The following is a 19,108-nucleotide window of genomic DNA, read 5'->3' as shown; positions in this document are numbered from 1 at the left end:
CTGTCGTGTGGCTCATCTAGATGCAGAGCAACAACTACAGTTTCACATTCAGGTGGTCTCAAGCTAGATAACCGCGTCAGGAGCAGCGGTGTGTATCTGTACTAGGTGATGGTATATGGCTGGCACGACAGGTCAGAAGAGGTGTTCTCTTACGATGGTCTTGTGTTTACCCATTTTGATCTCTCGCAGAATAGTGCAAACTTTTGCGTTAGAGAGTGGTCCAGAGAAGCGCATATTACAGATGTACCTCGTAACTTCGAGTGACCTCGTCCGCAGAGAAAAAGGACAGAAGTCCCATCCACTCTTCCATATTCGACCAAAATTAAGTCCATAACCAAATAGTTTTTTTTGCCGTCATTGGTGGCCATCAACTCGGTTCACTTAATGAGTCAACGATGTGTATTCCATAATAGTTTTTTTTTGGGAGATCGCGTGAATATAAATGTGTCGTTAAACCCGCCACCACCCGACACAGCTAATTGGTAAGCTTTGTTACATAAACAGAACATGTCAATTTGTATCTAGCTCAGCACACGTGCATTCGAACCGAGGATCTCGGTAGTACTCGCTCATTGCTCTGACCTCTGTGCCAACTGGCCACCTCGAAAATTGTTAATCTTTTACAACACACTTGAGAGCAACTTGCTATTGTCCTACATGGCTACATTTATTAGATTATATCTAACTCTCCCCTGTGCTTGTATAATAGTGAGGCAGTAAAACAGTACGCAAAAAAAATCTCGAGATTAGAATTTAAAGTAATGATTTGCTTAGTGAGTCGGTTGCATGACATTTACATAAATTTTGTGTTGTCATTCAAGGCTTCATCAAAGGACCCAGTGATGGCTGTTTTGGATAAGTGTCGGCCAAATGTTCCTGCCAAACCTGCTGCAAAAGCAACGGCTAAATCAGCGGGGGCCTCGGCATCCGCAAGCGCAGCGCCTGCCAAATCGGGTATTGCTGCATTTTATTAATTTGGTAAAGAGATGCATGTATTTCATTAGACCTCCTTTGCCAGTACCAACATATAATAATAGGGTTTTTGATGTAGATGTTTACCCCGAGCCCTCATTACTTTGATAGTGCATTGTCTTTGAGCTGTACGCCTTCTGGCGTCATCTGGTCGAGCACCAATTGAGACGAGGCTCAAAAGAAAGCTGTCTCTGGTGTGGACCAATCAGTTTCAAGGACAATGCATATATTATCAGTGTTTTTTGTTTGCATTTTGACTGCAAGTATTGTGGTTAATGCAGACATGAATCCTTGTAAAAAGGTTTCAGTTTTGTTGCCAGAAAAAAGGGGAAAACCCTATTATTTTGATGCATATATAGTTTAAGAATTGTTGCTGCTGCTTTTGTTATTATTCTTTGGTTCTTTCGGTCTACGCTATAGACTGCCAGTACACTCACCAAACTTAATAACCAGGCTACAGTCTACATTAATGGGTTTTATTTTTATTAACTTTATTTTTATGATTATTTTTGTATCTACGTGACTTTACTGAAAGAACCAAAGAATATGAATTCCTGCAGTCAGGAAAGTTTTAAGTAAACGTTTTTTGTTATTATTTGTATCGAATCGGAGATTTTTGTTTCCCTAGGTTCTTCGAGACCACAGAGTGCACCCGTGCCTGCGGAGGACGCTAGCTCTGTGGGAGATACCAAACGACCAAAAACTGCCGGACCAGCCACCAAGGGAAAGGTGCATTAAAACTCTCTTCGATGATAATATTTTGTGTCTACACCTATGCAAGAGGAGATTGCCACAGTTTGGTGGAAAGTGTTTGTCCGTGTTTTATGTGTGTGTGTTTGGTGTTGAACGTGCACGCTTTTAAAACTACAATTTATTGACTATATTCGCCAGGCTACGTTGGGAAAGAAGACTACCAGCAAGTCGAATCTGAAGGAGGATGAGGATAGGGGAGGAGCTATATTTATTGTGGTTCCAAATGGAAAAGAACAAAGGGTAAAAGAAGAGAGGGCACTCAAGGTGAGCTCATCATTGCAATCCATGTTTTCTGTACTGCTAGAATTCAGTCATGGACATGTATGGTAAAATTTATTGTTTTGATAATTCTTCTTGGTTCTTTCGGTAAAGTCACGTAGAAGGGAAATAATAATATTTTATTATTTCCCTTATACGTGAAGGGAAATAATAAAATATTATTAGAAAGAACCAAGAACCAAGAAGATGAATCCCTGCAGTCACGAAAGCTTTAAATCGAAAAATAAAAGTTTTGATAATTGTGAAATACGTTACAAGCACCTTAAACAAACTTGTATTTAGATGTAGAAACACTGGCAAAGTACGGCATTCATCTGGATAATTTACCGGTGTAAAATTCCATAATAAAATGTAAACATTCATGTCATCCAGCTAGCCCAAGCCCTTATGACGAAAGCCCATATGACACATGTATGTATAACATGCAAGTTGTGTTTAGCCATGATGACGTGTCATCATCATCACCATCCATGGACAGATAGCCTGCATATTTCGTCATTTGTTTCCACTTTCCTCTGGTGTAGTGCCAACATGCTCAAGTAGTACCACATCTCTCTGGCACCAATCTCTTACGATGTCGTTGTCAAGCCCATTCTCTGTTAGGTCTTCCTCTCTTTCCGGTTCCTTACATTTTTCCCCGAACAACAACAACAACATACTTGGCATTTTTCTTTTGTTGTCTAACCTACATATGTGACCTCAAATATTGTCAGTTTCCTTCTCATTACTGCCTGCATCAGGTCTTCTTCTATGCGCAACCTTTTTCTTCTATGTTGGTTACTCTGGGTCAAGAAGATGAGCTAGGCACACATTACAAATTGTAAACATCAGCTTTTCCTCTTGGATCCAGAAGGGTTTTACTTTCTCACAGTATCGGTGTGCAGCATCCTGCTTGTGCGTTTGCTAAATTGACTTGAGCATATAAACTTCCCAGCTATGCAATTTGGCCAATGACCGATGAACCCAGAATGCACCCCATCCCTTCACGTCTCGAAAAGCTAAGCAGAATGAAGCATGGGTAGTGCTTGAATAAGTGACCATGGTGACACGCAGTTTATCAAAGGCTGGCGCTGCATGGTGGGCAGCGGCGGGCGGTGCAGAACATATAATTGAGAATTTAAAAAGGTGTCGGTTTTGTTGCCAGATAAAAGGGTAAAAAATCTATTATCATATTTTGCTACTGGCAAAGGAGGTTCCTATGGTGTAAATGCTTAACCCCGAGCTCTCATACTCTGATGGTGCATTGTCTTTGAGTTGTGCGCCTTTTGGCGTCATCTGGTCCAACACCATGTGAGACTAGGCTCTAAGGAAAGCTGTCTCGGGTGCGGACCAATCCATTTCAAGGACAGTGCATATATTATCAGAGTTGTTTTTTGTTTGCATTCCGACTGCAGGTATTGTGGTCAATGCAAACATGACTCCTTGTAAAAAAAAAAGGTGTCAGTTTTGTTGCCAGATAAAATGGTAAAAAAAACAATTATCATATTATTGTTGTGCTGTAATTCTTTGTTCCCACATCTATACTTCCCTGTCTTCACCAACCGGCACTGACCAGCATGGTGAACCAAGGTCACATGGCATGTGGAGCCCTTTAAGCTTGCATTGGATTAAAAAAAATTGTATGTACATGTGTATATACATTTTGAATGTGGTGGAAATGTGCATTTTTCCTGTAAAATAATCTTCAACAGGTATTGAAATGGAATTTCACCACACCTCGCGATGAGTACATTGAGCAGCTGAAGACGCAGATTTCCTCTTGCGTGGCACGGTGGCTCCTGGAGGAGCTGTTCCACGCAGACTTCCAGCACCACAACAAGGCCCTGGGCATCATGACCGAGGTGAAGACTTAACCTCCACTTGTCTGGCGTCAGATCCAGTGAGGTTGGCTGCTGGGAATTTCATTTAAAGTTTTGCTTCACTCTCATCTCCGTCCGGTGGCAGAGTGTGGTTTGCACGGGCCCTGGTGCAAGGCATGAAATGAGGCCTCTCCAGTCCAATTTCAAACCCCCTTTTTTAATTCATCCCCTGGGTCTCTCCAGCTTGTGGGGGCCACCCGCACACTCCATGGCTCGGCCACAGTCTGTCGGCTTTACGTGGCAAGGCAAACAGAACTGAAAAGTCAGAATAAATTATATTTAGGCCATCTGACCTACGATTTAACCAGTGTTTTTTTGCCCTACCAAAGTATCTTGGGTGAATGCTTTTTTGGTTGCAATTTCTATCTAAACTAATTGGAGGTTTTATCGTGCAGCGGATGGAGGCTGAAAAGGATGGTTGCATCAGCTGTCTGGACCTGGTGCTGAAGTGGGTGACACTGCGCTTCTTTGAGACGAACACAAGCGTGCTGATGAAGGTGCTGGAGTATCTTAAGATACTGTTTTTGACGATATCGGCCGACGGCTACTGCCTCACTGACTTCGAGGCCAGTTCCTTCATCCCCTACCTCATCCTGAAGGTGAGTTTGGCTTGTGTTGTCGTGTCCAAACAGCTGTTCTACGATGCAAAATTTTAATCTTCCAACAGAATGCTTGCCGCTTTGGTTGGGTGCCGTTGTACGTGTGGTTTAAAATTTAAAGTTCAAGTTCTGCAATTTAATTATAAAAAATGTATGCCGTACGTATTTTTTCTATTAGGTCGGTGAGTCAAAGGACACAATTCGCAAGGATGTCCGAATGATCATGAATAATATCTGCAAGGTGTATCCAGCGAGCAAGATGTTTGTGTTCGTTTTAGACGGAATAAAGTCCAAGAACTCGAAACAAAGAGCGGGTGAGTTGTGAGAAACTCACTTGTCAAGCATCCTTCCCGCTTATATTTCTGTTCGATGGTATTTGACTTGTGATCTTATCACCCAGCACGCACCCGATCTCATCCAATACATTAAAAAGGCGTTAAAAGCTTGCTTCCAGGCTTTGCCGTGTGGTGGTCGGCAGAGGGCAGTGTAACGAAATATGTTTTTGTACTCTGCGTCGATGCTCCCCACTTTCACCAACCTGTACTGACCTACGTGATGACATATGGCCATATAGCCCCAAGTTTGTGGAGACCCTCGCCCAGAAGTATATTGGCCCAAGACGGCGCATGTACAAATGTGTTTCTTGATTATGCGATGAGCACATGTGTGCATGCAACATTTGTTAATTTCGGTCTGCTCCGTCCGACCTCAAGAGTGCCTGGAGGAGCTGGGAGTGCTCATCGACAGCTACGGCATAAACGTGTGCCAGCCCACGCCGGCGAAGGCCCTGAAAGAGATCGCGACGCAGATTGGCGACCGCGACAACTCCGTTCGCAACGCGGCGCTCAACACCATCGTGGTGGCGTACAACCTCGCTGGGGAACAGGTTCTCAAGATGATTGGAAATGTAGGTGGCCTTTCTATTTTTTAGCCGTGCCACGTTAACCACTTAAAAGTGTGACGATCGATCGCTTCATTGATTCAAATAAATTCTGACTCTTCCTGTAAATGCGTTGAATTGTGCGTTAATAATTTGGCTTTTATTTGGTGCTGTGTATTTTTCTAGTTTTTATACCCATATGTGGAGTGACATTTCTCTAATTACTGATGGAAGTACTGTTGTAGATGAAGTTTGGATACTCAGAGGAATATATGCTCTGAACAAGTTTACGTGAAATGGGGCCACAAATTAAATATGCATGTTGGGCACCTTCATAGCTGACTATGTGCAAAAGGTTGAGTTGTACATTCCATGACGTGAGGTTTTATAATGCACCGCCACCCATGTACTCAAATTTTGAAATCAAGTGTAAGAATTATTTTTGTCATTAAAAAAATGTGATTGTAATTACATTCAGAAACAAATTTGAACACGTGGATCGGAAAACAAATATAAATGATGCACATTATTTTTGGCTGTTCGGAAAAGTAAGGATGGGCTTGGGCAGGGACAGATCGGTGGATGAGGCTAGTGGTGGAATGGCGTCCAATGGAGTGAACAAGCTCGCTTTAAAGACCACGGAGGAGATGGTGCGACGGGATCGTCATCCGGCAGATGATGATCGTGATGACCCATTGGTTATTTTTGGTTTTGTTGCTAGCTGGCAGACAAGGACATGAGCATGTTGGAGGAAAGGATCAAACGCTCTGCCAAGAAGCCCTCAAGTGGCACCAAGCCGACTCCGGCCGTCGCAGCGACCCACAGCAACAACACAACGATATTGAAGGGCCGCGCCGGGCAGGAAGAAGAGGTGCCCTCCAAGCTCAAGTGAGTGGGTTGTTTACCGTCTTCTCTGCATCTTGTATCGTTTAAGGGGATGAGACGATTCGAGGTCTGATGTTGTGCATCACAGCTCATTGATAATGAGGAAGTGATCGCACAATTATTGACTTGTGAAACACAATTGGGCCCCACTGTGTACATCTTGCTGCTCAAGGTTCGAATGCCTTGCAAAAATTGGTGGCATTCTTTCACTGCTTGTTGTTTAAACCGTGCAAGCCGTTAATCTTGGTCCGTTGTGTTCATATCTCATTCTGGCTCTTTGATACACGTGGCATCTGCACTCTGCAACTGTCTGTTTACGTAGGGTAACGATACATTAGGGGACGTGTATCAAATGTCTGCTTCTCTTCCTTGCGCTTTTCATTGTGGAAAAAGAATAATGTACCGTTCCTACCGCATGTGAGTATCTTGTTCTGCTTCGTCTTGTCCCCAACCATCTCCTTCCTCCTTGCCATTGTTCCTCAAACTTCTCCAACGTCACGTGGCGCAAGATTTCAGGTCTCCTCTGGCGATGTACGATACAGAGCCGTGTGAAGGCCAGAGTAAACAGCCTGCATTTCCAGATGAGATTTTAGACGAACAGCTTGGTAAGATTAAGGACATTTGACTCATCAACTTCCCCTTATTTTGCCTCCGCTAGAAGTATTTTGCTGGAAAAAAAGAGCTTTTATCTTGTATCTATGTACCTAGGCGCTGTGTCCTGGGCTCTGACGTGGCTTTAAAGGTTAATAATAATGAGAAAAAAAATACTGAAATCTCTTTCAGGGGCTTCCGCCATAGCACTGATATCACTGCACTGACTTTGTTGGGAGTTACGTCAACGTGCCATCACTCAAGCACCCTAATCGTGCACTTGACGGGAACGTCAGTGCCCCCTTTTGTCACCGCCAAAGCTTCCTAATTTACATCGGACGTCTCCGGACGCACGGCTTGCGTACGTACGTACGTACAAGATAAGAGCTGTTAAAAAAAAAAATTAGGGAGCCATCTTTTTTTAATCCGACGCAATACTCGGTGTGATTCTTACACGCCCTTTTCACACGCACTTGTCGTCCTGCACGCGTCCAGCCAAGCGCGAGCTGGCCGCCCGTCGGCCACGCCGGCCGCCCAGCCAGCACCGCCCCCGGCCGCCTCCCGCGAGTTCCAGCTCGACCTGGACGACATCGAGGAGGACGACTCGGCTCCACACTGCGAGCTGCCCGTCCTCGTGCAGCACGAACTGGACGACGTCTTGCGGCCCATGAACATACCCGAGCACGCGTGTGTGATCCACCGATCTACACCCCCCCTCCCGCAAATTCAATTGTATTGCGAGTGTGGTGGTCTTGCGGGTTAGGTCGCTCCTGAGCATTTCTATTCCCCGAGCTCTTGTGGCAGTTACGTAGTTAACGCTTGAGAGGAGAAGCGGTGAACTCGTGAACGAACCCAACAGAGACCACGCTTGCTTTCGGCTTTGTCGTCTTCACGGTGGCAATACTATTGTTCTACTTGTTTACCCAGGAAAGTTTCTGAGTCTCGTGACTCATGTTTCTTTCCTTTTATCCTTGTGCGCACATATGTGTGACCTGATAATGGTTATTTTTCTAAGTGGCTTTTATAAATAATTATTTGTAAGTGAAAAATCCTCAACATTTTACATGTAAAAGAGATAAAACAGTAAAAAATAAATAGTTTTCGATAAATACACCAATAAAAATTGCACGTGAAGGTTTGAACTGAATCGGCAAAATGTATCTGCTTCCATCTCACGTGTGCAGGATCCGATCAGTCTCCCCACAGTTTGACGACATCGGCGGGGGCAGTACAGCGTCCACCATCAACTTTGTCATCTCGCAGGTGGCGAGCAATGAGATCGATGCCAGCATACAGGCCCTTGCCCAGGTAACCCAAGGCAACCCCTAGAACCTAATGCTCTAAATTGGATATTGGTTGTGCTGGTTTTGTTTTTAAAGTACAATTTTTTTAGGATCGCTCCATTCCCTTTTAACGGATGTGGGGGGGGGCGGCGGCGGTGCTGCATGCGCATTCACGCACGCAGATCGACGAGGTCCTGCGGAGCGAGGACAAGGTGGAGGCCATGTCGGGCCATGTGGACCAGTTCCTCATCGCCACCTTCATGCAGCTGAGACTCACCTATGACAGACACCTGGCCGACGAGTGCACCAACAAGGACGACGTCATCAAACTCTACAGCTGCATCATCAGCAACCTCGCCACAGTAAGATGCACGATTGCACGTGCCGTGAAGCTCGCGTGCAAAGGATATTGATGCTGACTTAACAGCGTTGTCCAACTGGTGAGCGACAGGCCCGTACTCCCCTCGCGACGGCTTGGCCTGCCAAACTATGGCAGGCCACTCACGTGTGCACGTGACGTCGTACGTAATACATCACGTGTGCACGTGACGTCGTACGTAATACATCACGTGTGCATGTGACGTACGCTAGTTTCGGTTACGTAAACCCCTGGAAAATATGTAACCCCATTGAACTTTGTATTGGGATTGAAGGTCGTTGGCTTCAGTTTGGGGTATGCAATTGCGCATGATTGGGCATTCATTTGTTAATAGACTGCACACTTGTGAAAGACTTGCAGCTGTGGACTGGTAAGCTATACGAAATTGTTGTTGTGCAATGAGCTTGCCTGGTTTCCACACTGCCAAATGTTTCTCTTGCACCCTTATCCCTTGCCTCCCTTTTAATAGACCATGCTCTTGTCTAATTTCCGAACATAAAATAACAGTGCCCCTTTTTGTCAATTACGAAGTACTTTAATGAAAAAATTCCCAGGAATCCATGTCGACGGAGAGTGGAGTGTTATCGGCATAGTAATTCTACTGTGATGTACTTGAAGCAAATTGCTTTCTTTTAAACTAGTGTTTATAAACAATGCGTTTTGATACTTTCGGTGGGAGAACGCATGTAATTACACTCGAGTGATTGAGTGAGCACAGCTGTTCTGTAGAGCGAGAGTGATGAGTTGCACAATGACGCGGCAGGAGCGTGCATGTGGCGTGCTCCTGTCACGGGCCGAATGGATTCACTCCTTGATGAAAGCCCAGAGGTGCACAGGGGCCATCTGACTCGCTGACAGACTTCTGGCAAAGAGACCACGTGTTTCAACTTTCATAAGCGTGAACTTTGCTCGCTTGGTTAATCAGCACACTGACAAATAATGCTTAATATGGAACAGTTTGTACTTTATATGGAACAGTTTGTACTGCTCTTGCGTACTACAATACTCGTGTTTATTGCTCTGTTGTGCGTACATAAAATTGTAAACAGTCGGCTACTCGTTAATCTATTTTGATAGAATATAAAACAGTGGGTTGCATTGGCAGTTGTGCATGAGCACAAAATAAACTCGCCCATGCGTTGAGGATCATTGCCAAAATATTGGTTTGCTCTATTTTTTTCTGTTCATAGTGAAGTGTTCGTTAAACCCTGCACTCGACCATGGCGACGGTGGTTACCTGATTTTTGTCGGGGCCTTGTTGTAGCTCTTCCAGACGGACGGCCTCTCAAAGGAGGCGTCGGTGGGCGTGCTCAAGGACTTGATGCATGGCTTGCTGACGCTGCTGCTGGACACGAGGCTGGAGGACCTCGAAGATGGTCCCCAGGTCATTCGCTCCATCAACATGCTGCTGCTGAAGGTGCTCGATAAGTCCGACCAGACGAGCATCCTCAGCTCGCTGATTCGGCTCCTGCAGGACTGCCTCGCCACTCCGGCCAATAATTCCACAAAGTACTGTGAGCTTGTGATGAAGGTGAGCGCTTAGATCATCAATGTAATTGCATTGCAAGTTTTTTTGTTTGTTTGTTTTTGTGTGGAGGTAGATGTTACCTTGAAGGAAAATGCAACAGAAAACGAGTTTTATCTTGTAGTTGTGTTGTACCTAGGCCAAGGGTCAGAAACCTGCGGCTCCTGAGAGGCATGCGGCTCTTTAAGGACTGCTTGGTGACGTTATTACTGGTAGGAACCACCTGGTTCCACCAGCCCACAGGGGATTATTGTGTCCGTCCGTCGTGCATCCAAAAATGAGAGGGAGGTTGGGGAGGGGCAGGGTGGGGGGTGGGGCTGGGTGGGGAGGGGCTGGTCACCCCGTGGTGCCCTTATAAAACTCAACGTTTAACCTACTCACGCCGGCTTGTGCCCGCCCTCACAGTCGGCCATATTTGCGGAATACACCACGCCGCCGTTGACCCTGGCCATTGACCAAGCAACCCAACGTTCCTACCAGCTCCCTCCGCAGGAATGTGTTTATTAAGGACCACCGTGTCGGTATTCACATGCATCGCAGCTCTTGAAATATTGAGTTTTTTTACCGAATTAAAAAGAATGTCTCTTGTTATCCTGGTTTCTGGGTTTCTAGCCTGTTTGACATGATTGTGAAATTTAATTGATGAGGATTTTATTTTTTACATAATTTGTAGGCGGGCCACTATTGCACTTATGATATGTAGTTTATACAAATGAGGCAGATGTTAGGAAAACATTTGACCTTTTCGATGAGAGCAGCCAATGAATCTCAACAGGCTTTTCACTACATTGTTTGAACCGGTAAGTGGTGAGGGCCAGGCGAGTTGATAACCAGTGAGCGGTGTTAGCTAAGTGTCTTGTGAATGTCCCGTCACTACGTCTTTGTCGACAGGGCCGCCCTCTAGTTTTACGAGTCAAGAGCCATTCGTTCTTTTTTTGTTGCTTCTTCCTCTTACACACGGAACATTGCCTTCTTCCTTTCCCCGTTGTGACAACGCAGTGCCTGTGGCGTCTGTCGCGGCTGCTGCCCAACATCATCCACACCTTGAATTTGGACCGCATCCTGCTGGACTCGCACAACTTCCTCAGGGTGTTCCCGCGCGAGTCGTGGAAGCAGCGCAAGGACGACATGCCTCTGCGCACCATCAAGACGCTGCTGCACACACTGGGCAAGCTCAAGGGACCCAAGGTGCGTGACAAAGACCCATCGCGTCGCGGCGCACTGATCTGTGTTGCGGCGCAAGTTAAATGTTTACGTCTTGAGTGTGTGTGTGCAATGGAGGTAGGGTTTGTTGATCGACGATCGATTTGTCGATGGTTGTTTTCAGAATCTGTTATCGATTCCAATTCGGTGGATCGGCAATTGAATCTAGTTTCATTTCGGGAATGGTGGAACCAATTTTGGGCATGCGCAAACGTTCAAACAGCATGGCGTGTTCCAATGTGATTGGTTAGCGGAATGCCATCTCAAGGCACCAGTGGCAGGATTGATCAGTCCCCGTGTGGTACATTTGAACAGACACAATGATGCACACACTCCAGGGCTGTGTTTTAAACAATTTTACATGTGTCGCAAACCTATAATATATATATTTTGCAAATGTGATTCTCGAGTTTTCTAAAAGAAAATCTCAACAACCCCTTGTGCATACAGTGGCACAAACATCCTGGGATATTTTCCAGGACGTGGCCATCAATTAATGTCAGGTCGCCTACTCTTGGATTGACTCGGCCTTAAGTGAGCGTTAACATCACCAGTATAGTGTAGTGCCAGCCCGTACACCCCACCGTGTGCTGTGGTGGCGTTAATCGTTGCTTGCTAACAGCGCTCGCCTGCGTGCGCAAGGCAATTTTCTACCATTCTTTAAAAATGTGCCTCTTCGCAGATCCTGGACCACATAGGGATGATCGAGAATAAGGATGAGTCTGAGCTGGAGAACTTCCTGAAGAGGGTGACCAAGCACACGGACATGGAGATCAGCAAGGCAGATATGGAAAAGGAGAAAGGAGTTGGCAAAAAAGTGAGAAATCAACCGACGCAAGCTTCCACCCCCCCGCCACCCACCCCCAACACCCCCAACACACCAATACCAAAACCCGCCATTCGCAACGAAGTGATGGTGACGTCACCATGGCGCATGTGCCAGGCCAGGTGCACTTTGAGACCACGTGAAGTGTCGAAGGCTCGCTGACCGGAGGTCTCGGGACAGACCCAGGTGCCATGGGATGGCTGACTGAGATGACTGGCAGATGCACCAGCTCTACCCCCCCACTGTGCCACCCCCCCAAAGACACACACACTGTGCAATGCCATGGCATAAGCAGCAACACATTAGTGCCATTTTTTGTTGGGACAAATAATGTCGATTTTTTTCATCCACAGGAGGACAAAGTGTCCACAGCGAAGCTCAATGACCTGATGGCAGAAATTTTCAAGAAGATTGGGTCTAAAGAAAACACCAGACAGGTCGGTGTCTCGTGCAATATTTTTCCGGTGGAAGGTTTCTCGGCACAATTTGCATGGTTCGTACCGACGACCTGTGAGCTTGTTTTCATTGGCTAGCATTGAACCCTGTGTGTTTTCCAATACAGTCAAACCTCGTTATTTCAGTAGTTGATAATTCGTAATTGGGGATCATTTGGCACGGCTGCACTTTCGGCATCTATACAGTATTAGTAATTCGCCATGAGCCGAATTGCCGTACCGAATGGTCCAATTTTGGCATGCAGGTGGAGCGATGCCGCGCACCAATGACTCGGTTTAGTGATGGCGCGCGTGGTGAGTGTGCAGACCCGTTGCTTTGGACTTGACATTGTTTATGCGCCCTGTGCAAGCCAACCCTCTCAGAAATGTCGTCTACACCTCCATCAAGAAGCAATAGAAAGGGACTGAAGTATGAATCCCTGAGGCTGCGAGACAAATCCAAAGTTTGGGATGTAATTGTGTGTCAATGCAAATGGTATGTGAAGAGTTTGACATAAAATCAAGCACTTTTTACGACATCAAGAAAGGCCCAGGAGAAAATCATTTTTGGAGAACAACTTGGGATTTTTTTTTGTATTGGGGCAGAAGGCACTGGAGAATACCATTGTGCATAATTCAGAATATTGAATAGTTTGTCGAGGCCAGAGCCACCCCATATGTGTACAATTAACAAGGGTGTACTGTAACTACGACGGAGGTATTTGTGGCAACGCACCACATTTCCACCAGTCGGTCACGTTGCAATTTGTGGCGCAAGTGTAAGCATCGTGTGCTGCGATCCGAATTGCATATTTTAAATACAATTCCATTTGGAAAGAAACCAATGCCATCTGCATAAATAGCCCCGGTATTGCAGGCTTAAGTAGTTATTTTGTTTCATATGTAGATGGTGCTGTGTGTGTGTATAGAAATGTTATGTATTTATCCATAAGGGTCCCCACTGAGTCTCAAGTCTGTATCATGAGAGTCCCGCTTTGTGATGCTTGACTAAGTAAAGGAGAATTTTGAGTGTGGGAGTAAACAGAGTACCCAGAGAAAAACACGTACCTGGCACAGACGAATTCTCAAAGCCGATTTGCTGTAGTGCCATCTATTGGTGATCTCGCAGCCTAGCGGGGTTTTGGAGTTTCGCAAACCGTCTGCGATCCACCAAGCAATGACTGCAGAACGCTGGATTACAGCTGTGGGCCACCGTGGCTGCGTGTGTGCGTGCGTAGGGCCTGGAAAACTTGTACGAGTTTAAGAAGAGGTACCCCGAGACGGACCTGGAGCCCTTCCTGCGCAAGTCCTCCCAGTTCTTCCAGAACTACGTGGAGAGGGGACTGAGAATAATTGAAATGGAACGGGATGGCAAGGTCAAACTGGCACCCTCGTCTGGGACCTCTTTGGGTAAAGACCAAATGACATCTGGATGTGATCGATACACTTGCCTTAATAATTGTCTTCGTGATGTAATTTAAGTGAATGAAATGTGTTTCAGATGTCATGATCTGTGGCTAATAGGTTCATCATTAATGCACCCCTCAATCTCAAGTGAGTGGATTAAACTGTTCGCCCAAAATAGCTTTTCACCTTTTCCCGTTCCGAGACGACTGAAATTTGCCGGGTGGGAGTCCTGTTCACTGCTGACTCTCGGAACGTGCAACCGGTTCAGCGTTAATTTAGTTTCGAGAGGCGTAGCGCCGTTGTTTTTGAAGATATTGCACTCGCTGCAGAGAACCGGAGCGACACGACCGCACTCTCTTAAGATCGCTGGCCCCAAACTGCCACTCCCGCATGGCCTTGTGGGAGCCTCGGAAACGATCAAGTTATTTTACTTAACTTTTTTTTTCCGGTTCCGATGATGTACGTGTACGATGACTTACGTGTACGTACGTGAAAATCATCAGAGCGGAATCGAACACTATAAAGGGTTAATTTACGAGCTGTTTTGCGGCTACGATTCATTACGCTTTGACTCTTGGAAGCGGCTCTGTGACGATGAGCCGTGGCGTGGGGCGCCCCGGCGGTGGTTGTTATCCTCGTCGCAGCTCCGGGCGGCGGGCTGACGTCATCGTCGGGGCTCGTGGGCTCCACGGGAAACGGAGTGACCCAGTCGCTGCCGACGGCGTCGCTCTCCTCAAGCACGACGAGCATCGGCAGTGACGACGCCGTCGGCTCCGCCGTCTACCTGGAGCGCCTTAAGATCCTGCGGCAGCGGGGCGGCCTTGATAACTCCAAGGTGCAGCCTCGCATACACATCGGGGTTCTTTGGCAAAATACCCACGTGTGTTTCGCCCGCTTATTCATCGTAATAAGGTGGTTTGAATAAGGTGCCAGTAAGCATGCAATGATTTGTTTCACTCCGTAATGGTGTTCTATTGCATTTAATAATCATTGCGTTCGGCAAAACACTCGTGCATTTCTATATATATACTACACAACGTATTCTAGTTTACTTAATGTACAGTATATACAGCGCGACTTAATCGAGTGTGTGTGTATATACTGCACATTATTTGCGAATTTTACAAACATCATCTTTTGCCAGTATAATCGAAGCCTTGAATTTCTTTGTTATCGGTACCCATACCGGCACGAACCGCCCCGCTCTTTAACGATCGCTGCCGCCGTCGTCGTCGCAAACCTGCCACGTGCCCCCTCCCCCGCCCGCTGCTCCTTCAGGATGTGACCTCCAGCTTGGTTGGCAAGCCGGGCGGGACGGGGTTGACGTCCGTCGGCGGCCTCTTGGGCAGCGCCTCGCTGGCATCGTCGTCGTCCTCCTCCTCGTGCGAGCCCCTCGGCCCCAAGTTGACGCACCTGCGCGAGGCGTGGGACCGGGAGCCCAACGCCGCCGTACTCCCGCCGCCCAGGCCCGTCGCCAGCCAGAACCTGGAGGACCTCAAGAAGAGGCTGGAGCAGATCAAAGCGAACAAGAAGTAGCGCAACAGGCTCCCCCCCCCCCCCATCCTTAACCATCTCGGCAGACTTCCCTTCTTTACTCACCCGGCCCTGCTTGGGCCTCGAGCAGTAGAAATCCACAGAACCACTCTCTCGGCTCCTTCCAAACAAATGTATTTATTTTAATTCCATTTTTTAGTTTTGTCAATTCAGAGTGTCATGCAAAAACCACAAGAATAGGAAAAAGGACAGGCCAAAATGTTTAAAGTTTTCGGTAGGTACTCCGTTACTCTGAAATAAGTGAGATTTTATTGTAGGACAGCAATGGTGGTTTGGTAACATTGGTCCGACCCTGGGCCTCATCTCACTAATCCATTCTTTTCCGGTTGCTGTGTATGTCCTTGTCGACTTTTATTTTGTTCTTCTGCAACTGCACCGTTGGGTTGGTTTGCTACGTTTTTGGAACCGTGATCAAGGCCTCTCCTCCACACCCCCCCCCTCCACATCACTCCCATTGGCAGCATACGAGACCCATCGGGGCTCCTGTTTAATCGTGGCACATTATTTGTATATCTAACACGATTAGAGTTGTGTGTAAAGTAGTTTGGTTTCACCAGCTGGCGTACAAGCTTGAGTACATGTACTATTTAATAAAGCCGTTCTTAGTTGTCTTTGTAATGCTCTTATTTGTGAATGTGATATGAAGGGAATCCAGATCGATTACACTTTTTGCTAGCTGCTTCTCTTCACGTCAGCTGTGAATTTCTGGGCCTTTCTTTTTTCTCTCTCCATTTTGTAAGATGTAACCATTTCTAAATTGTGTTTTATAGGTGCATGTGTGTTTTTTGTTTGCGTACGGCGTATGATTATTTGTAAATAAAATGTTAAAAAAACTCCCATTTGGGGAACTGTTGGAAAATGTTGAGCCTCTGTGTGTCATTAAGCTTCATTAGAATGTGTATAGGGGGGGTACCTCGCCCGAATTACTCACATGCGTTTACTTTGTTCATGCATGTCGTTGCGTTTTAATGGTATGGAGAGCTTGTGTTAAAGCCGCAACTTAACTTGAGTTGGCCTGCTTGCAACAGTGTTTAATATGTATCTATCCCTGATGCACAAGTAATTGCTCGAACACCCCCGTCAGGGTGAGAGTACGAATAAAACAAGTGGCACGTCACTCCTACGTTTGTTCATTGCTCTTGTCGAAACTCTAAAAGCCGGTGTCGAAAAAATGTCGCTGCTGTAAAACTCATCCCGGTTCAAAACACTTTCCAAGACCCGCGCTGCGATATTTTATTCTGGAGAGTAAATGGAGCACAAGAAAGTCGGCCAACATTATTGATTTGAATATTGAGTTGGCCTTGATTTTGTGCGTCCCGTTGGCTTGCAGGGCGCGGTTGCTTCCCCCCCACCCCCGGGGTTCTTAGCGCGACTTTCCTGTTGTGGCGGGCAGGACTGCGGTTGTTTACATCACGTCGCGTCGCTCGGGGAAGGGGAAAGGGTTGCGAGGTCGGCACATCCGCTGCTTCTGAATGGGATACCTGCAGATTCGAGACCTCGCTTGCTGCAGTGGGAAACTTGTGACTCTTGGAAGAAGCAAATACAAAACTGGGGTTTATTTGTTGGGGTGTTTTGGTTTAATATGGGCATTGATTAATGCAAGACTTTGAACAATTCCTGCCTGGGGTGACATTCCGTTTGGAGATCGGATGTGGCTCGGCTTATGGCCATGGTGTTTCTGTCAAGCGTTTTTGGTCATGATAACGTGTACATCTCTATTCATTGTGGTGATGCCTTGAAAGTTGATTAATTACTCTCCGAATACTTAATGTTATTTAAAGTTGAAAGCCTATTTTAAGGCCTCAACCCATAGCAATCGTGTGGATCCTTTGAGTGAAATCCACTCATGTGCGTTGGTTTTCTCTGTACTCTGGTTACATCCCGTGACATGTAAAACACTAATGGAATTAGCGGAACAGGTCATTGCGGAGTACCTCAAATAGTTGGCTATAAAATAATAAACGGTATTAAGACTTGAGCAAGTCATGCCTGTGCAGTTTAGATTTTATTTTTTTATCATTGATATTGATCAACATTTAAAATATTTCTTGTCCGAGGTGTGCGTTCAGCCATGGCCAAAATGCTAAAACCAATGTTCACGATTTGAGGCAATTATTGGACGTTATACGAAAACACCTTTGAGTTTCCCCAACTCCAGTCTTCGCCACCCACCACGCGGTCGTGCCATATTCGCGTTAATCAATGGTATTCCCATTCCAAACGAGTCGTTCCACGCTGAACGCGCCTGATGATTGTTAAACAAGTCCCACGTGGCATCAGCCATTTACGCTGTCCGCTTTAATAGAGCCGATTCAGATAGCAGTGTGTGCACGTGCTTCACGTGACGCATACATCTTTAAATGCTGAGCGCGTCAGTGTGGGCGAACGCGTGGAACGAGTTAATGTGATGGGAGTTAATTGACCTCTTGCAACCTCGCCGGGCAGAATTTTCAACTTTATCCTGGAGAAATCCGATGCGCAATGAAGCTTTTTTTCACAGATTGGCCCAGTAGGAAGGGGGTCACTAAGTTGCAAACTTTATTTTTTTCTTTTCAGGCCGTGTTTGCCGATGCACCCCCGAAGTCCGCCTTTCGGGAGCGGCCCTTCTTTGAACAAACCTCGTGTCGTCGATGTGACGGCAGATGTTTCAACAAAAAAACATTTGCTCAGTGTTAATTTGTGAAAGTAGACGCAAAGCCCTTTGGCAGCGAGCCAGCTCGCTCTCCTTCATTCATCGTTGCTTAGCAATTACATATTAATTGTACCGTGCAAAGCCCCTCTTCCCCCCTCCACTCCCACTTCACGTCGCGTTACAAATCCCCGTAATCTCAACACTGTATTGTGCGAATGTTTGCATTTGTTTATTGCGACATTAACCTCCTAGCGATTCCTGCGCGATAGTTCTTTTCAACAGTTGCCCCCCCCCTTCTCGCTCTTCAAACAAACCCCGTATTACTTTAAACCCCGCGCAATAGTTGCTTTTACAAGGCTCTGTGTGTGTATTGTGGAGTGTAAGAATGTGGAAGGGCCATGATAGAGGGGAGGGGGGGGTCATTGCGACACGCGTTTTTCACAATACGCATAATCGCAGTGCCTTCTTGGCGCCTGCTTCTGAATACCAACCACAAATAACCAACATCATTACGCGGTGCTTAATTTCAGCCATCAAAGTCCGGGAATTATTTCGGCACATCGCAATCTCACCGTTTGTGTCCGAGTGTTTCTATGAACCTGTTCATAGGGCACAGTAATATAGGATCATTGCGGATAGCTGTGCCTTGTTTACTCTAGTGGTAGTGCCTTACGCCAATAATCCCCACTCCAAAAGTCAGTCTCGCAGAGTTCCATTATAAAAAAATATCGAGTGAGAAATTACGCAAAGCCGCTCCTGAAGCTACATCTCGGCGTGAAGTTGTGGCCGGGTTGCTGCTGCTGTTGCTGCTGTTGTTGCTGCTGTTGTTGCATCGTGGTTGGCTCCCCGTGCTGTACGCGTTGCGTGCCCTGGTTTCGCCTTCACGCCCCAGTGCACCCGGGCTAACACCGAGTAAGTAGCAGGAGGAGGAGAGAGAGAGGCGGGGTTTTTTTTTTGCACCGCAGCCAGGCCGCGTTCGTACAAGCAACGCAAGCAAAACTGTACGCTTCCAGGGGGAGCTTGCGTAGCCCGGAGGGAGAGACCAGA

At 46.5% G+C, this 19,108-nt stretch overlaps 1 protein-coding gene and 1 non-coding gene across 3 annotated transcripts in view; both read left to right on the top strand.

Moving 5' to 3' along the window:
• The window catches only part of CKAP5 (cytoskeleton associated protein 5), a 28,781-nt gene extending 12,889 nt beyond the window's left edge, over positions 1-15,892 (top strand). Inside the window, exons 26-44 of one of the 2 annotated variants that reach the window (XM_078859230.1) lie at positions 822-954; positions 1,601-1,701; positions 1,864-1,989; positions 3,696-3,845; positions 4,259-4,462; positions 4,641-4,776; positions 5,176-5,369; positions 6,064-6,230; positions 6,621-6,644; positions 7,314-7,505; positions 8,003-8,126; positions 8,284-8,463; positions 9,745-10,011; positions 11,005-11,193; positions 11,891-12,025; positions 12,388-12,471; positions 13,707-13,878; positions 14,520-14,710; positions 15,154-15,892. In XM_078859230.1, coding sequence (XP_078715356.1) covers positions 822-954; positions 1,601-1,701; positions 1,864-1,989; positions 3,696-3,845; positions 4,259-4,462; positions 4,641-4,776; positions 5,176-5,369; positions 6,064-6,230; positions 6,621-6,644; positions 7,314-7,505; positions 8,003-8,126; positions 8,284-8,463; positions 9,745-10,011; positions 11,005-11,193; positions 11,891-12,025; positions 12,388-12,471; positions 13,707-13,878; positions 14,520-14,710; positions 15,154-15,411 — 3,027 coding nt within the window. In that variant the 3' untranslated portion in view covers positions 15,412-15,892. The remainder of the gene's footprint in view (positions 1-821; positions 955-1,600; positions 1,702-1,863; positions 1,990-3,695; positions 3,846-4,258; positions 4,463-4,640; positions 4,777-5,175; positions 5,370-6,063; positions 6,231-6,620; positions 6,645-7,313; positions 7,506-8,002; positions 8,127-8,283; positions 8,464-9,744; positions 10,012-11,004; positions 11,194-11,890; positions 12,026-12,387; positions 12,472-13,706; positions 13,879-14,519; positions 14,711-15,153) is intronic. The other variant, XM_078859231.1, reaches the window with a different exon arrangement.
• On the top strand, positions 9,210-9,333 carry LOC144934001 (small nucleolar RNA SNORD67). Its single transcript, XR_013637120.1, has one exon. It is a non-coding gene; the product is annotated as a small nucleolar RNA SNORD67 (small nucleolar RNA).
• Positions 15,893-19,108: the final 3,216 nt, after the last annotated feature.

This window comes from Lampetra fluviatilis, chromosome 8, assembly GCF_964198595.1.
Source record: "Lampetra fluviatilis chromosome 8, kcLamFluv1.1, whole genome shotgun sequence".
In the NCBI taxonomy this organism is placed as follows: domain Eukaryota; kingdom Metazoa; phylum Chordata; class Hyperoartia; order Petromyzontiformes; family Petromyzontidae; genus Lampetra; species Lampetra fluviatilis.
Note: the sequence above shows the minus strand (reverse complement) of the source record. Positions and strands in the feature narration are given on the sequence as shown.